The following is a 13,088-nucleotide window of genomic DNA, read 5'->3' on the forward strand; positions in this document are numbered from 1 at the left end:
GCAGTGTGCTCCGCTCCCCCCACCCTCCTCCTCCTTCCCCCCCTCCCGCCCGCCCCGCGCGCCTCCTCCCTGGGTTCCCCCTCCCCCACCGCCGCCTCCTCCTCCTCCCGCCCCAGGGTGAGCTCGAGCCACCTCCCTCCCTCCCTCCGCCATGGATCCCGGCAACTGGAGCAGCTTCATCTTCCAGGTAACAACCCCCTCCCCCCGCCCCCCCACCCCCCCTTCCCACACCCCCTCCCGCCCGCCCTCCCTCCCGTCCCACCCCCCCTCCGCGCGCCCGGTGCGCGCGCAGCTGTCCCCCTCCCTCCCTCGCGCCCTCCCCCGCCCTCCCCGAGGCGCCGGCTGGGCGCGCGCGCGGCGGGGGCCGAGGCTGCTCCCTCGCTCCCCCCACCCCGCCCCGCCAGGCTCCAACCGCCGCCGCCGCCGCCGCCGCCGCCGCCGCCCGGGCCCCCGCCCCCTGCCCCCGGCCCCCGGCCCCGCGGGGCCTCCCGCCCCCACCCAGGGGGCGTCGCCGCCGCCGCCGTCGCCGCCGCGCTCCGCGGCCCGCCAGGCGCCCTCCTTCCCTCCCTCCCGCCGGCCGGGGTGCGCGGGCGGCGGGGCGGCCCGCGGGCCATGCGTTCGGCGCGGCCCAGCCCGGCCGGCCGGGGGCGGCGCCCCGAGCCCGGGCCCCGCGCGGCCCGCGCCCCCGGCCCCCGCTGAGCCCCGGGGGCCCCGCCGTGGCCGAGGCCATGTTCCCCGTGTTCCCTTGCACGCTGCTGGCCCCCCCCTTCCCCGTGCTGGGCCTGGACTCCCGGGGGGTGGGCGGCCTCATGAACTCCTTCCCGCCACCTCAGGGTCACGCCCAGAACCCCCTGCAGGTCGGGGCTGAGCTCCAGTCCCGCTTCTTTGCCTCCCAGGGCTGCGCCCAGAGTCCATTCCAGGTGAGTAGGGGCCGGCCGTGGCGGGCCGGGCCGGGAGGGCGCCGACCCGCGGCCGCGGCCCACACGGCGCCTTGTCTTCGCAGGCCGCGCCGGCGCCCCCACCCACGCCCCAGCCCCCGGCGGCCGAGCCCCTCCAGGTGGACTTGCTCCCGGTTCTCGCCGCCGCCCAGGAGTCGGCCGCCGCCGCGGCCGCCGCCGCAGCTGCCGCCGCCGCCGCCGCCGTCGCTGCTGCGCCCCCGGCCCCGGCCGCCGCCTCCACAGTGGACACAGCGGCTCTGAAGCAGCCGCCGGCGCCCCCGCCGCCGCCCCCGCCGGTGTCGGCGCCCGCTGCCGAGGCCGCGCCCCCTGTCTCTGCCGCCACCATCGCCGCAGCCGCGGCCACCGCCGTCGTAGCCCCAACCTCGACGGTCGCCGTGGCCCCGGTCGCATCTGCCTTGGAGAAGAAAACAAAGAGCAAGGGGCCCTACATCTGCGCCCTGTGCGCCAAGGAGTTCAAGAACGGCTACAACCTCCGGAGGCACGAGGCCATCCACACGGGAGCCAAGGCCGGCCGGGTCCCCTCGGGTGCTATGAAGATGCCCACCATGGTGCCCCTGAGCCTCCTGAGCGTGCCCCAGCTGAGCGGAGCCGGCGGGGGAGGGGGAGAAGCGGGTGCGGGCGGCGGAGCGGCCGCCGTGGCCGCGGGTGGCGTGGTGACCACGACCGCCTCGGGAAAGCGCATCCGGAAGAATCACGCCTGTGAGATGTGCGGCAAGGCCTTCCGCGACGTCTACCACCTGAACCGACACAAGCTGTCGCACTCGGACGAGAAGCCCTACCAGTGCCCGGTGTGCCAGCAGCGCTTCAAGCGCAAGGACCGCATGAGCTACCACGTGCGCTCACATGACGGCGCTGTGCACAAGCCCTACAACTGCTCCCACTGTGGCAAGAGCTTCTCCCGGTGTGCACGGGGCCTCGGCCGCCCACTGGGCGGGTGGGGAGGGAGGGACGGCTACGGAGGTGGCCTGGCCTTGGCTGGCGGGGAGGGAGGAGGTTTCTGAGGACGGGGACCGGGAGCCACTCCCCGGGAGGAGGGAGGAAAGCCTCTCCTGGTTACCAGGGAGCAGGGGGTGGTACTTAGCCAAGGAGGTGGGTCCTCCGGTTGTAAGAAAGCTTCGCGTGGGAGGAGGACCAGCCCGCCCTGCGTCAGGGGGAGGGATTTCCTGCCGCGCCAGCGCTCCGAAGCCTTGGGCTTGGGCGAAAAGGCAGGGATCTTTGGAAAGGCCGGTCGTGCTAAGTTGGGTAGAATTGGGGGCGCGTCCGCTCCCCAGGCCCCTAACCCCAACCCCAACGTGTTCCCAGGCCGGATCACCTCAACAGTCACGTCAGACAAGTGCACTCAACAGAACGGCCCTTCAAATGTGAGGTAGGAAGCCCGCCGCCTCCTGTCCCGGTTTTCATGATTTTGATCCTCATTGTAGCTGTCTGAGCTCAGCCTCTCAGACCCCCTTTTTCTCTCTCTTCTTTTTGCTTTTTCACTCCATTTTCTCATCTCTTCTTCAAGACCCTGTCATCTCACTCCCATTTCCTACAGATCAAAGATCCCCAAGGCTCTGATTCCTTTAACCTCTTGCCCCCCTCTCCCCACTCCCCAAAGCTTTAACTCTCCTGACACCCCCCACGCCCCTCCCCCCTTCCCCAGAAATGTGAGGCAGCTTTTGCTACGAAGGATCGACTGCGGGCGCACACAGTACGACACGAGGAGAAGGTGCCATGTCATGTGTGTGGCAAGATGCTGAGCTCGGCTTATATTTCGGACCACATGAAGGTGCACAGCCAGGGCCCTCACCATGTCTGTGAGCTCTGCAACAAAGGTACATGCTGAAGGATGCTGGGAGGGCCAGGGACAATGGGTAGGGGACAAAGCCAGAGGCCCTTCCACAGACGTGGGTTAAAGGTGTTGTAGTCCAGAGCTCATGGCATCTAGAGCCCTTTAGGAAGCAAATGGAACAACATCAGGAGGACTGAACCTCATTAAGTTTTGAGAGGTGTTGACTGGAGGAGATGACCTACCCGGAAGAGTCAGTCTCTGGGGGTGGGTAGGGAGGGTGGGAGCAGGACTCACTGCCGTGGGGAAGGAGTGGTCAAGAGCCAGTTCCCAAGGGTTGGAAGCCAGGGTTTCAGCTGTGTGGCCACATGTTCTGCTCTTCGGCTCCTGGGGCAAGCAGAGCGCGTTGGCAGGGGTTTAACAAGCTCGCGCCCTGCCCCAGGAGCAGAAAAAGCTGCTTTTAAACAGATTCACATATTCACGGAGTAATTGGGCTGAGACTGTATGGGGCCCTGGAGGGAGGGGACACAGCCGTCTCTGCTGAGGGTCAACTCTTCAAGTGGCTAGGAATCAGTGCGCTGTCATCCCGGAAGAGGTCCCCCAGCCACGGAGAATAGGCTCTGTGGGCACCAAGGCTAGGAAGCTGACACCACTCAACCAGGCCCCAAACTTAGGGAGGGAATGTGCCCCACCAGCCCCAACAGAGTAGCTGGCCCCAGGCTACCAAGGATATGGTGGGAGGAGGACAGGGCCATCTGAGCAGGGCGTCCCCAGCCTAGGAGAACAGCCCCGTCTCTGGGGTCTCCACCTGGCTGACCCCCCATCCCCCATCCCAATCCACCCCCCCCCCCCCAATAGGCTTCACCACAGCAGCATACCTGCGCATCCACGCGGTGAAGGACCACGGGCTCCAGGCCCCGCGGGCTGACCGCATCCTGTGCAAGCTGTGCAGCGTGCACTGCAAGACCCCTGCCCAGCTGGCCGGCCACATGCAGACCCATCTGGGGGGGGCCGCCCCCCCTGTCCCGGGAGACGCCCCCCAGCCACAGCCCACCTGCTGAGGGGGACCCCCGCACCCACCAGGCAAGGCGTGGGGCATGGCTGGGGGGGGTGGGATGGGTTGTGTGGGACGAGGGGGCTCAAAGGGCCCAATAGGGGATCTCAGGAAGGCCAGGGATGCCCATCCATCACTGAAGTTAGGGAGACTTCTGGGGACAGGGAAGGCCCTTCAGGACAACTGGGTAAGGATGCAGGCGGAGGCCTCTGGGGACCAAACAGGAAGTGAGCAACGGCTGTGTCCCAGGGGAGGGAGTCTGGGAATGAGTCTGGGGCAGGGGGCGAGGCTCTTGCCTTTCAGATTGTACTGTGATCTCCTGGTGTTTCTCGCTGTGCAGGTACCGGTGAGGTCTGTCCTATGGCGGCGGCGGCGGCGGCAGCTGCAGCGGCGGCGGCGGCAGCAGCGGTGGCAGCTCCCCCGACAGCTGTGGGCTCCCTCTCGGGGGCCGAGGGGGTGCCCGTGAGCTCTCAGCCACTTCCCTCTCAGCCCTGGTGAGCTCCAGGTTGGTGGCGGGGAGAGCGGAAAGTGGAGGAAAGTCCCTTGGTACCGTCTCCTCTTCCCCTCTCTTCCCACCAACTCCTCACTACTTCCCCACCAACCAAGGAGCCTCCAGAAGGAAAGGAGGAAGAGATGTTTCTTAGGGGAATTCGCTAGGTTTTAACGATTTGTTTCTCCTGCTCCTCTCTTCTCCCTGTCAGACCTGACCCCACACAAACACCTGTCCCCTCGGTTGTGTTGAAGCCCCCTGGACAGTGGGCAGGGGTGGCAGAGGACAGGAGTGGCCACTGCCCTCACCCCCTCTCCTCTCTGTAACCCCCTGCCCTGCCCTTCCAGGGATCTGTGAGCCTTCTCCTTGATGGTCCTTGCTCTCCTCCTTCCATCTCCCCCCACCCCCCACTACTGTCTGCTGCCCCTCCCTGGGGAGTTGGTGCTTTTTTTTTTTTTTTTTTTTTTTTTTTTTTTTCAGGGGGAGGGAGGAGAGGAAGGAGGGGAATCAAAGATTCTGTCCCGGAGGGGAAAAGGTGAGATTGGAGAAGGGGCAGAAGCAGGGAAGGCAACGGTAGTACCTTCATAAGGTGGGGTTGTTTAGGGTCAGGCCCTAAACATTGTCCTACTTAGAATCTGTCAGGGGAAAACACGTCAAGGGGAGCAAAAGAAGGAGCCACTAGGGCCAGAGGCAGGATAAGAGATGGAATTTTAGGGTGCCAGGGTAAACGGGGGGATCCAGGGACTAGAGGTGCTTCCTGGGGGTGGGGGGAATGCAGTCACAGTGTCTCCCCCGTCCCTCTTCCACCCCAGCTCCAGCCCTGGCCTTTTCTTTTCATCCCTCTCCCCCAAGACAGAAGCTGTGGCCCTGGCCATGTCATCGTGTTCCTGTGTCCCCTGCATGTTCCCCACCCTTCATCCCCTCCTTTTGCGCGGACCCCATTACAATAAATTTTAAATAAAAACCTGTCTCTGACTCTGGATTGGATGAATTGCTCTCACCAAGCCCTCTGTCCCCACCCCCAAGGAGTTTCTTCCCCGCCGGGTGTCAGTCCCAGCCTTGCTCTCGACCCAGCGTGGCTCTGGGGCGCTGGCTCCTCCCTCACCGGAGGCAGCACCAGTGGCTGCAGTCCAGATCCAGGGTGGGGCCGAGGCTCCAGTGACTGGAGAGCAGGTTCCAGGACTCCCAGGTCTCCGGGGAATACCCAATCTGGGCAGGCCCAGAATAGCCACTGGAGGTTTGAAGACGCCTGGGTTAGAAACCCAAACAGTTACCAGACAGAAATGCTGCTCTCCCCCATCCACACCCCGTGCCTGCTGCTGAGACCCCCGCCGAATACCTGCACACCCTCAAGGCCCTAAGAGGTGACGGCGGGTGGTGGAGTTGCAGAAAGGACGGGGGAAGTCAGCCCCGGGACTGGGAGCAGTGAGGGCGAGAAGAAAAACCGCACTGCTCCCCACCTGTCCCTTTCACCCTAGGCGTGGCCCATTCTGCGTTTGCGGGCTCCGCGGCCCCAGCCCCCTCCCTGTTCCAGACTGCCCCTGCAGCCTCTGCCCTGGAATTCCCTTCTGAGTCCTGCTCCAGGGGCCCTGGAGCCTTCCAGCGCCCATTTCTGCTGCTGCTTCCTCGAGGGTAGAGGGACTTCCTGTACTGCAGGCTCCCCTCTCTTAAAACCCCACCCTGTTCCTCCTGAGCAGCCTCCCTAAGTTTTGCCTCATCTCCCTTCCCCTCTTTCTGCTTGTTGGGGTGCCACCACCGGGTCCCGCCTGTCTCACAGGTCCCGTCTCCTCGCAGACCCCTCTTGGTTTCCCCCGGCCCCCTGCCTCTGGCAGGACCCCCGGTGACCGTTGGCGGGAGGGGCCCGGGGCTTGGGAAGGGGGCACCCCCAGGAGGCGCGCGTGGGAAGGGGTAGGGAGGGGGCGCGAGTGGTTACCCGGCCGGTTGCCCGGGTAACGCGGGGCCTGGCACGCGTGGCTCCCTGGGGCTGGCCGGGAGGGGCGGGAGGCGAGCTAGGGGCGGGGGCGGTGCGCGGCGGCAGCGGAGCGTAGGGGAGGGGACCTGAGAGGAGCGAGAGGAGGGGACGAGCAGAGGGGAGGGGAGACCCGCCGCCTCCCTCCCTCTCTCGCTGACTCGCTCCCTCCCGGGCTGCGGCTGCTGCAACGGGGCGGCGGTGGCGGCAGCAGCGGGAGCAGTCTAGAAGCCGGCGTCGAGGTGAGACGGGGATGGACAGAGGCTGCGGGTAGGAGTGCGCGGACAGACGGCGGACGCCGGGAGGGCTGCACCGGAATGCGGGCGCCTGGCGGACTGGCTGGTGGTGCTGGGCGCGCCACGCCGATGGGAGGAGGAGGCGCCGGTTCCCCGGGGGTTGAGGGAATCCCTGAGAGAGGGGCTGAGAAGGGGCGCAGAGGAAATGCCCAGGTCCCCCAGGGAGGGGCGGGGGCGTCTGCGCCCCAGACGCGCAGTGAGAAAACTGCACCGGCGGGGCACCCAGGGAGGAGGGGAGGATGCAGAGGGAGTGGAATGTGAGTATCGGTCCTCTGCCCAGTGTGCCTGTCTGCCTGTCGGAGTGTTACGAGCGTCTGCACAGCTTGTTGATTTCGGGGTGCTGGGGCATCTGCTAGGATCTGAGAGTCTGGCTCTTAACGGGTGGACCCAGGAAGAGACCATGGGGAGGGTCCTGTTTTCAAAAGGGTTAATCTCCCCGGGGCTCTCCCAGCAGAAGACTTTGAGCAGAGCAGTCCTCCCCAGGGATGTCCCACCCTAAGGCAAAGGAAACCCCAACTTTTCTTCTTCTCCCCAGAGGCAGCCCAGGGCTGGCCCTAAGACAGGAGCATAGCCCTCTTGGGCTGCAGTGCCGAGAGCCACCGCTTTCCTCACACCAAACCTGTCTCCTCCTCTTCCAGGACTGCTGCTGTCTCTGCTGCTCCATCCACTCCATTGAGGTCCTCTCCTCTCTCCCCTCTCAAGATGGCAGCCAGCAGCTCTGAGGTCTCGGAGATGAAGGTGATAGAAGAGGGTCCCCAAACCCAAGGAGAAGGGCCTGGCCATTCTGAAGCCGAAACTGGCCCTCTCCAGGTCCCAGCTGGGGTCCCAGATGAGCCAGAGGCCCTGCAGCCCGGCCCAGACGACACTGGGGCCCCTGTGGACTCAGAAACCAAAGCTGGACTGGCTCCAGAAACCACAGAGACCCTAACTGGGGCCCCAGGAACAGCCCAGGCCAGAGACCTCAGCTCAAGTCCAGGAGGGGAATCAAATGCCAACCCCAGCCCCAAAGAAGCACGCCAAGAGCCGGCACCCAAACCAGAAGCAAATAAAGAGGCCACTGCAGACCAGGGGTCTGATCTGGGGTCTACAGCCCCACTTGAGCCAGCCTCAGAGTCTGCTCCTCAGCTGGACACCCAGTCAGACCCTCAGCCAGACTGCCAGCCAGATTCCCAGCCCACCCCCAAGTCAGCTCTTCAGCCAGAGCCCCCTACCCAGGAGGACCCCACCCCTGAGGTCCTGACTGAGAGTGTGGGGGAAAAGCAAGAAAATGGGGCAGTGGTTCCCCTGCAGGCTGGCGATGGGGAAGAGGGCCCAGCCCCTCAGCCTCACTCGCCACCCTCAACAAAAACCCACCCAGCCAATGGGGCTCCTCCCCGCGTGCTGCAGCAGCTGGTTGAGGAGGATCGACTAGGAAGGGCTCACAGTGGGCATCCAGGATCTCCCAGAGGTAGCCTGAGCCGCCACCCCCAGCTCCCAGCTGGCAGGGTCTGGGGTGGAGGGGGGTGAAGGCACCCAGAAACCTCGGGACTACATCATCCTCGCCATCCTGTCCTGCTTCTGCCCCATGTGGCCTGTCAACATCGTGGCCTTCGCTTATGCTGTCATGGTGAGCCCCATGGGACCCTGGCCCAGGCCTGCTGTGGCTCCCAGCTTCCTGCCAGCACCTGGACAGAACCCCGGGAGTAGCCTTGTCTTCCCCTCTCCTCTCTGCATGGATCTCACTTCCCAATTATGGGGATTTTCCCGGCCTCTCCCTAGGACTTTACCGTCTGAGCCACCACTGCCCTACCCCGTCAGGTGGGAGGGATGCCAAGACGTGTTTCACACCACCTTGCTGACCTGTGCCCTCCTCCCCCTGCCTCCCCAACCCTCTTTCCTCCTTTAACCACTGTCCACGGGGCCCGCCTGTCTCCTCTGGACAACTCTTTCACCTGATCCCTGCTGGGCTGCCTTCTGACCTGGGCCATGGTGCCCCACCCCTCACCCTAACCCCAGTCCCGGAACAGCCTGCAGCAGGGGGACGTGGATGGGGCCCAGCGTCTGGGCCGCGTGGCAAAGCTCTTAAGCATCGTGGCGCTGGTAGGGGGGGTCCTCATCATCATCGCCTCCTGCGTCATCAACTTAGGCGGTGAGTGGGGGTCTGGGACAGGCTGGGAGGAATGGAAGGGTTGGCAAGGGCAGCTTTACTAACCCCTACCCCTGCTCTCTCCTGTCTGTCCTCCCTACTTCTCCTTTGTCTCTCCTTGTCTCCCCCTCCCCCCCCCCCCACTGTCTCTGTCTGTCCCTCCCTCTCCTCTCCCACAGTGTATAAGTGAGGGGCTCTGCCCCGCATTCCAAGATTTTTCTTCCTGTTGGGAGCTGCCTTGGGCCCATCCTCCCCTGGGGGAAGCCCAATCGATGGCCCAGGCCCGCACCCATAGGGACCAAGGGAGCCTGAGCGGCCTTGTTTACAGCCAGCTTCTTTCCTGCTCCTGCATCCTGCCAGGCTCCTGTGCCAACCGTAGGCCTCTCTTCTTCCTGCACTGTTTCCAACCTCCCTGCACTTCTGCCTGCATCCCCTCCAGCCTCTTGGCCTCCCTATCCCTGCACTTCTGGAAACCTCCCTGCACTTCTGGAAATCTCCCTGAAGGTCTCACAAACTCTCTCTGCTCTCACCCTCCCTGCACTCCTCCCAACTTCCCGAATTCCCTGCACCTCAGCCCCAGTGTCCCTCTTTCAACTTTCACTGTCGTGGCATATTTCTCCATTCCTTTCTTCCTTCTCCCCGGTATCATCTCTCCTTCCCCTTTCACACCTTCTTCCCCCTTCCTGCCTCATCTCCCCTCAGCATTTCTTCCTCCCCTCAGGATCCTTTCCTCTTCCCTCTTGCCACCGTTTTCTCTGCAAAAACTCCAGCACGTAGGTCAGGCTGGGGGAGGGGAGCGGTATCAGGGGAGGGCTCCCCAGCCTGGGTTCCGACTATTTTCTGCTGGGCCCACCCAGGTCCTGACGCCCCCGGGGCGCCTCTGGGTCGCAGAGCTGGCAAGCCAGGCCTTGTCTGGGGACTTGTGCAGGGTGTCGTGCACTGTTGCTAGCTCTGTTCTGAACACGCACCTGCGAGGAGGAAGGGGCGTGGCTGTTGACCCTCTCCGGTCAGCCCGAGTTGACCTGCCCCACCTGGGCTTTTTAACCCGGTCAGCGAGTTTCTTAAAGGCGTCGGGACTGGGGTCATTCACGTGCTTTGTAGCGAAAGAACCCCGAAATAGATCCAAAGCTCCCAGATGCAGGGAGCAAATGAGGGGCGGGAAGCTCTATAATTATTTTCCAAGAGGACGAGAGAGGTTTGTTGCACGCGACAGTCCGCTAGGGAGGCGGGGACCGAGCTATGACGCTGTTTGGAGTTGGCGGGTTTTGTTTTCTTAAAAAAAAAAAAAAAAAAAAAAAAAAAAAAAAAAACGTGGGGGAACACTAAAAGTCTTTAAAAAAAAAAAAGATACATCAAACAGATTCTCCCTCTTTGTATGCCGGATGCTGCATGAGTCTGAAACACCAATAAACGGAGACTGCATGAGACTCGCCTCTAAGCCTCAGTTGGTCCTTACGTCTGTCCGCCGCCGCCGGGGCCCGTGGCACTGCCCTCTTTCGGGCAGAACCTACTGGGTGGTGTGCGCATGCGACGACCCGGTGGCCATCTTTACTGTGGGCCGAAGCCAATTGTGCCCGAGCCTACCTGCGCATGTGCAATCCTCCCCTTGCTTTCCTTTTCCAAGTAGCTTTGGCTAGAGCGGAGCCTTCCGCGCCATCTCTGTGCGCCTGCGTACTGTGACCCTGCGCAGCCCGGGAGGCGGGTCTTAGCTCCAGGTGCGTACGGCGGCTGAAGTGGCGGAACTGCGAGGTGTGGGGAGAGGGCGTCGGATCCAGGTGTGGAGAGGGGCGGTGTGAAGGCGTAAAGAGCGGCTCCGCCCCTCTCTGGCCCGGAAAGTGGTTCCGGTGATCCCTGGGAATCTTGGAGTACCGGATCTGGATCCGTGGGGCGGGGTCCTCGGAGGGGACTCAGCGCCCCCTCCTGGGAACCGGCGGTCTCGTCGCAGGGACCGTTGTTGGAGCCTGATTGGTTGCAGAGACAATCCCTAAACTCCTGGGCAGCCCAATCCCTTGGGGGAGGGGGACGGGAGGCCCCCCCCAGCCCCCCCTCCCCCCTCCCGGCTTACTACTCCTGCATCCCCTATCATCGCAAGGCCCCTCCCCTAGTAGCCTATGTCCCTTGTTCGGGGTCATGGCGACATTTCGGCCACCACGGCGGCGCCTCTGTCTGAAGAAGGGGAAGTGACCTCTGGCCTCCAAGCTCTGGCCGTGGAGGATACCGGAGGCCCCTCTGCTTCGGCCAATAAAGCCGAAGAAGAGGGGGAAGGAGGCCGGGAGGAGACGGAGCATGAGGGGTCCGGGGCTGAGGAGGTGCAGGGAGAAGCCCCCAGTGCTGACGGGGAAGAGCAGACCAAGGGAGAATCCGAAGACTGGTACGTGCCCTGCAGTGATGAGGAGGTGGAGCTGCCCGCGGATGGGCAGGCCTGGATGCCTCCCCCCTCCGAAATCCAGCGGCTCTATGAACTTCTGGCTGCCCACGGTACCCTGGAGCTTCGGGCTGAGATCCTGCCCCGCCGGCCACCGACGCCTGAGGCCCAGAGTGAAGAGGAGAGATCCGATGAGGAGCCTGAGCCCAAAGAGGAGGAAGAGGAAAAGTGAGGGCACACCCTTACACCTTGTTCCTGGGGCTTGCTTCCTTTGATGCCCGGAGGAAATTGGGAGGGGAGGTGGGACCCTGGAGCATGGAAAGTGTTGGCACAGAAGGGGGGGGGGGGTGGGAAGACCGTCAGGGTGGGGTATTTGGGGAGACCACCCTCACCCTTCACCCTCTGTCCACCTCTCCCAGACCACACATGCCTACAGAATTTGACTTTGATGATGAGCCAATGACACCAAAGGACTCCCTGATTGACCGGAGACGCACCCCAGGTACAGACAAGGGGGGCGGGGGGGGGGGGGGGTGAAGAGCCTCTACTCCCACTGACCTAAAAAGTGACTGCCTAAAAGAGGCTTATGCTTGGTGCCTTGGTTGCTACACAACTTGTAGCTGCAGGAACGAGCATTTCACCCAGTGGTGCCCTCCTTCCGGCTTGGATAGATACCTTATCTTCCTTTACGAAACTTTCACGAATAATTCTATAATGGTCCCCATTCCTTTTATCTGTCTCCCTAAAAGTTCAGGTCTTTCTGGTAATTCATTATTATCTAGATCCTCATCCCTCTACTACCGCGTACATCTCCTAATCTGACCCAATTTAACACCCCATGTGCCTTCCTAGAATTTACCCTTAGAACCATTCTTGATTTTCTTTCTCTTACCCCAACATTCAAGCCAGCAGCAAGTTCTGTTAGCTCTCTACCTCCATGTTTCCAAGTTCATCTGCTACTCTCCGCCTCCAATACCACACCCACATCCAAGCCATTATTTCTCTTGCCTGGATATTTGCAGTGGCTCCTAACTGGTCTCCCTGCTTCCATTCTCAGCAACTAGAACAATCCTATTAAAATATAAATTACGTCACTACTCTGTTTAAAATTCTCCAAAGGATCCCATCACTGGAGGAAAGAGCATGTCAAGAGAGAATCCATACACTGCAACTCCCCTCCCCTGTCCCCCTCCCCCCAACTCTGCCACTCCCTGGGTCACCAAGGCTTCCAAGGACATTTCCACTTAAACGGAGAGATCCAAGCCACTCCTCATGACTTTGGCCTGTGAGTCGATTCTTTGGGCACATCTTTCAGTCTCCTCCCCCAGCTTTCTATCCTCTTCTTTGAACAGGCCTCCCTGCTCCTGCCTGGGGCCTTTGTACTTGTCCTTCCCCTGCCTGGATACCCTTCCCTGGTCCGCACATTACTGGCCCCTTCTCATGGTTCAGACCTTCACTGCTTACCCCATCTGAGGCCGAGCCCTAAACCTCAGAACCTCCATGACAGAGGCCTGGAATTCTCTATGTTTAATGAGCTCCGCAGGTAATTAATTAGCATCCGGACAGGTCTGGTGCACACTGTTTCCCATCCACATTTCTTACCTTACTTTTCTCTAGGGAGCTCAGCCCGGAGCCAGAAACGGGAGGCTCGCCTGGACAAGGTCCTCTCAGACATGAAGCGGCACAAAAAGCTGGAGGAACAGATCCTTCGCACTGGCAGGGACCTCTTCAGCCTGGACTCCGAGGACCCCAGCCCCGCCAGCCCCCCACTCCGGTCCTCAGGGAGTACTCTCTTCCCGCGGCAGCGGAAATACTGACTGCCGCTCCTTCCGCCACCTTTAGGATGCAGGGTGTACACGTCCTGGGACCTGGGCCCTCCCTCCCTAACCCAGGGCACTGGGGAAGAGGACAGAGACTCCCAAGCTCCCAACACCGCACCTTGCCAGAAGGAGGACATGTGTGTATTTACGTTTTCTGGTGAACATCTCTTTGGAGAACCTGGGTTGACTTTTCTGAATCTAAAATAAAAAACACAAAGTTATCTTCTCTTAGGGGCTGGGCT

At 62.3% G+C, this 13,088-nt stretch overlaps 3 protein-coding genes and 1 long non-coding RNA gene across 9 annotated transcripts; 3 read left to right on the forward strand and 1 right to left on the reverse strand.

Moving 5' to 3' along the window:
- The first annotated feature begins 87 nt into the window (after nt 1–87).
- On the forward strand, nt 88–5,239 carry MAZ (MYC associated zinc finger protein). Of its 4 annotated transcripts, none has more exons than XM_042921625.1 (6): nt 88–187; nt 834–920; nt 1,004–1,860; nt 2,262–2,325; nt 2,602–2,773; nt 4,122–5,239. In XM_042921625.1, exons 1-6 carry the CDS (start codon nt 152–154, stop codon nt 4,277–4,279), a joined length of 1,374 nt encoding a protein of 457 aa, XP_042777559.1. In that variant the 5' UTR covers nt 88–151; the 3' UTR covers nt 4,280–5,239. The 4 variants fall into 4 exon arrangements, with proteins under 4 accessions (XP_042777559.1, XP_042777558.1, XP_042777557.1 ...); XM_042921624.1 differs by lacking the exon at nt 4,122–5,239 and adding an exon at nt 3,586–3,788; XM_042921623.1 differs by lacking the exon at nt 88–187 and having other exon boundaries at nt 696–920.
- On the reverse strand, nt 2,676–6,177 carry LOC122209611. Of its 3 annotated transcripts, none has more exons than XR_006197686.1 (5): nt 5,611–6,177; nt 5,377–5,520; nt 3,606–4,272; nt 3,025–3,114; nt 2,676–2,890 (listed from the first exon to the last, which is right to left on the reverse strand). It is a non-coding gene; the product is annotated as an uncharacterized LOC122209611 (long non-coding RNA). The 3 variants fall into 3 exon arrangements; XR_006197684.1 differs by having other exon boundaries at nt 3,025–3,347; XR_006197685.1 differs by having other exon boundaries at nt 3,025–3,347; nt 3,606–4,280.
- Nucleotides 6,178–6,329: 152 nt separating this feature from the next.
- Nucleotides 6,330–9,978, forward strand: PRRT2 (proline rich transmembrane protein 2). The gene is given in 5 exon segments (XM_042921349.1): nt 6,330–6,482; nt 7,175–8,000; nt 8,002–8,142; nt 8,532–8,664; nt 8,841–9,978. Coding segments are annotated over 4 exon segments (1,047 nt in total). The 5' UTR covers nt 6,330–6,482; nt 7,175–7,238; the 3' UTR covers nt 8,852–9,978.
- A 404-nt stretch (nt 9,979–10,382) lies between these two features.
- PAGR1 (PAXIP1 associated glutamate rich protein 1) lies at nt 10,383–13,067 on the forward strand. Its single transcript, XM_042921350.1, has 3 exons — nt 10,383–11,254; nt 11,446–11,528; nt 12,644–13,067. The coding sequence occupies exons 1-3, from the start codon at nt 10,773–10,775 to the stop codon at nt 12,841–12,843; spliced, it is 765 nt and encodes a 254-aa protein (XP_042777284.1). The 5' UTR covers nt 10,383–10,772; the 3' UTR covers nt 12,844–13,067.
- Nucleotides 13,068–13,088: the final 21 nt, after the last annotated feature.

This window comes from Panthera leo, chromosome E3 (genome assembly GCF_018350215.1).
Source record: "Panthera leo isolate Ple1 chromosome E3, P.leo_Ple1_pat1.1, whole genome shotgun sequence".
NCBI classification, from domain to species: domain Eukaryota; kingdom Metazoa; phylum Chordata; class Mammalia; order Carnivora; family Felidae; genus Panthera; species Panthera leo.

Coding starts and splice junctions, on each gene's coding strand:
- PAGR1 (XM_042921350.1), top strand. CDS start 10,773: ATGTCCCTTGTTCGGGGTCATGGCGACATTTCGGCCACCACGGCGGCG. Junction 11,255..11,445: donor AAAGAGGAGGAAGAGGAAAA/GTGAGGGCACAC, acceptor CACCTCTCCCAG/ACCACACATGCCTACAGAAT. Junction 11,529..12,643: donor TGACCGGAGACGCACCCCAG/GTACAGACAAGG, acceptor ACTTTTCTCTAG/GGAGCTCAGCCCGGAGCCAG.
- MAZ (XM_042921622.1), top strand. CDS start 729: ATGTTCCCCGTGTTCCCTTGCACGCTGCTGGCCCCCCCCTTCCCCGTG. Junction 2,326..2,601: donor AACGGCCCTTCAAATGTGAG/GTAGGAAGCCCG, acceptor CCCCTTCCCCAG/AAATGTGAGGCAGCTTTTGC. Junction 2,774..3,585: donor CTGTGAGCTCTGCAACAAAG/GTACATGCTGAA, acceptor CCCCCCCAATAG/GCTTCACCACAGCAGCATAC.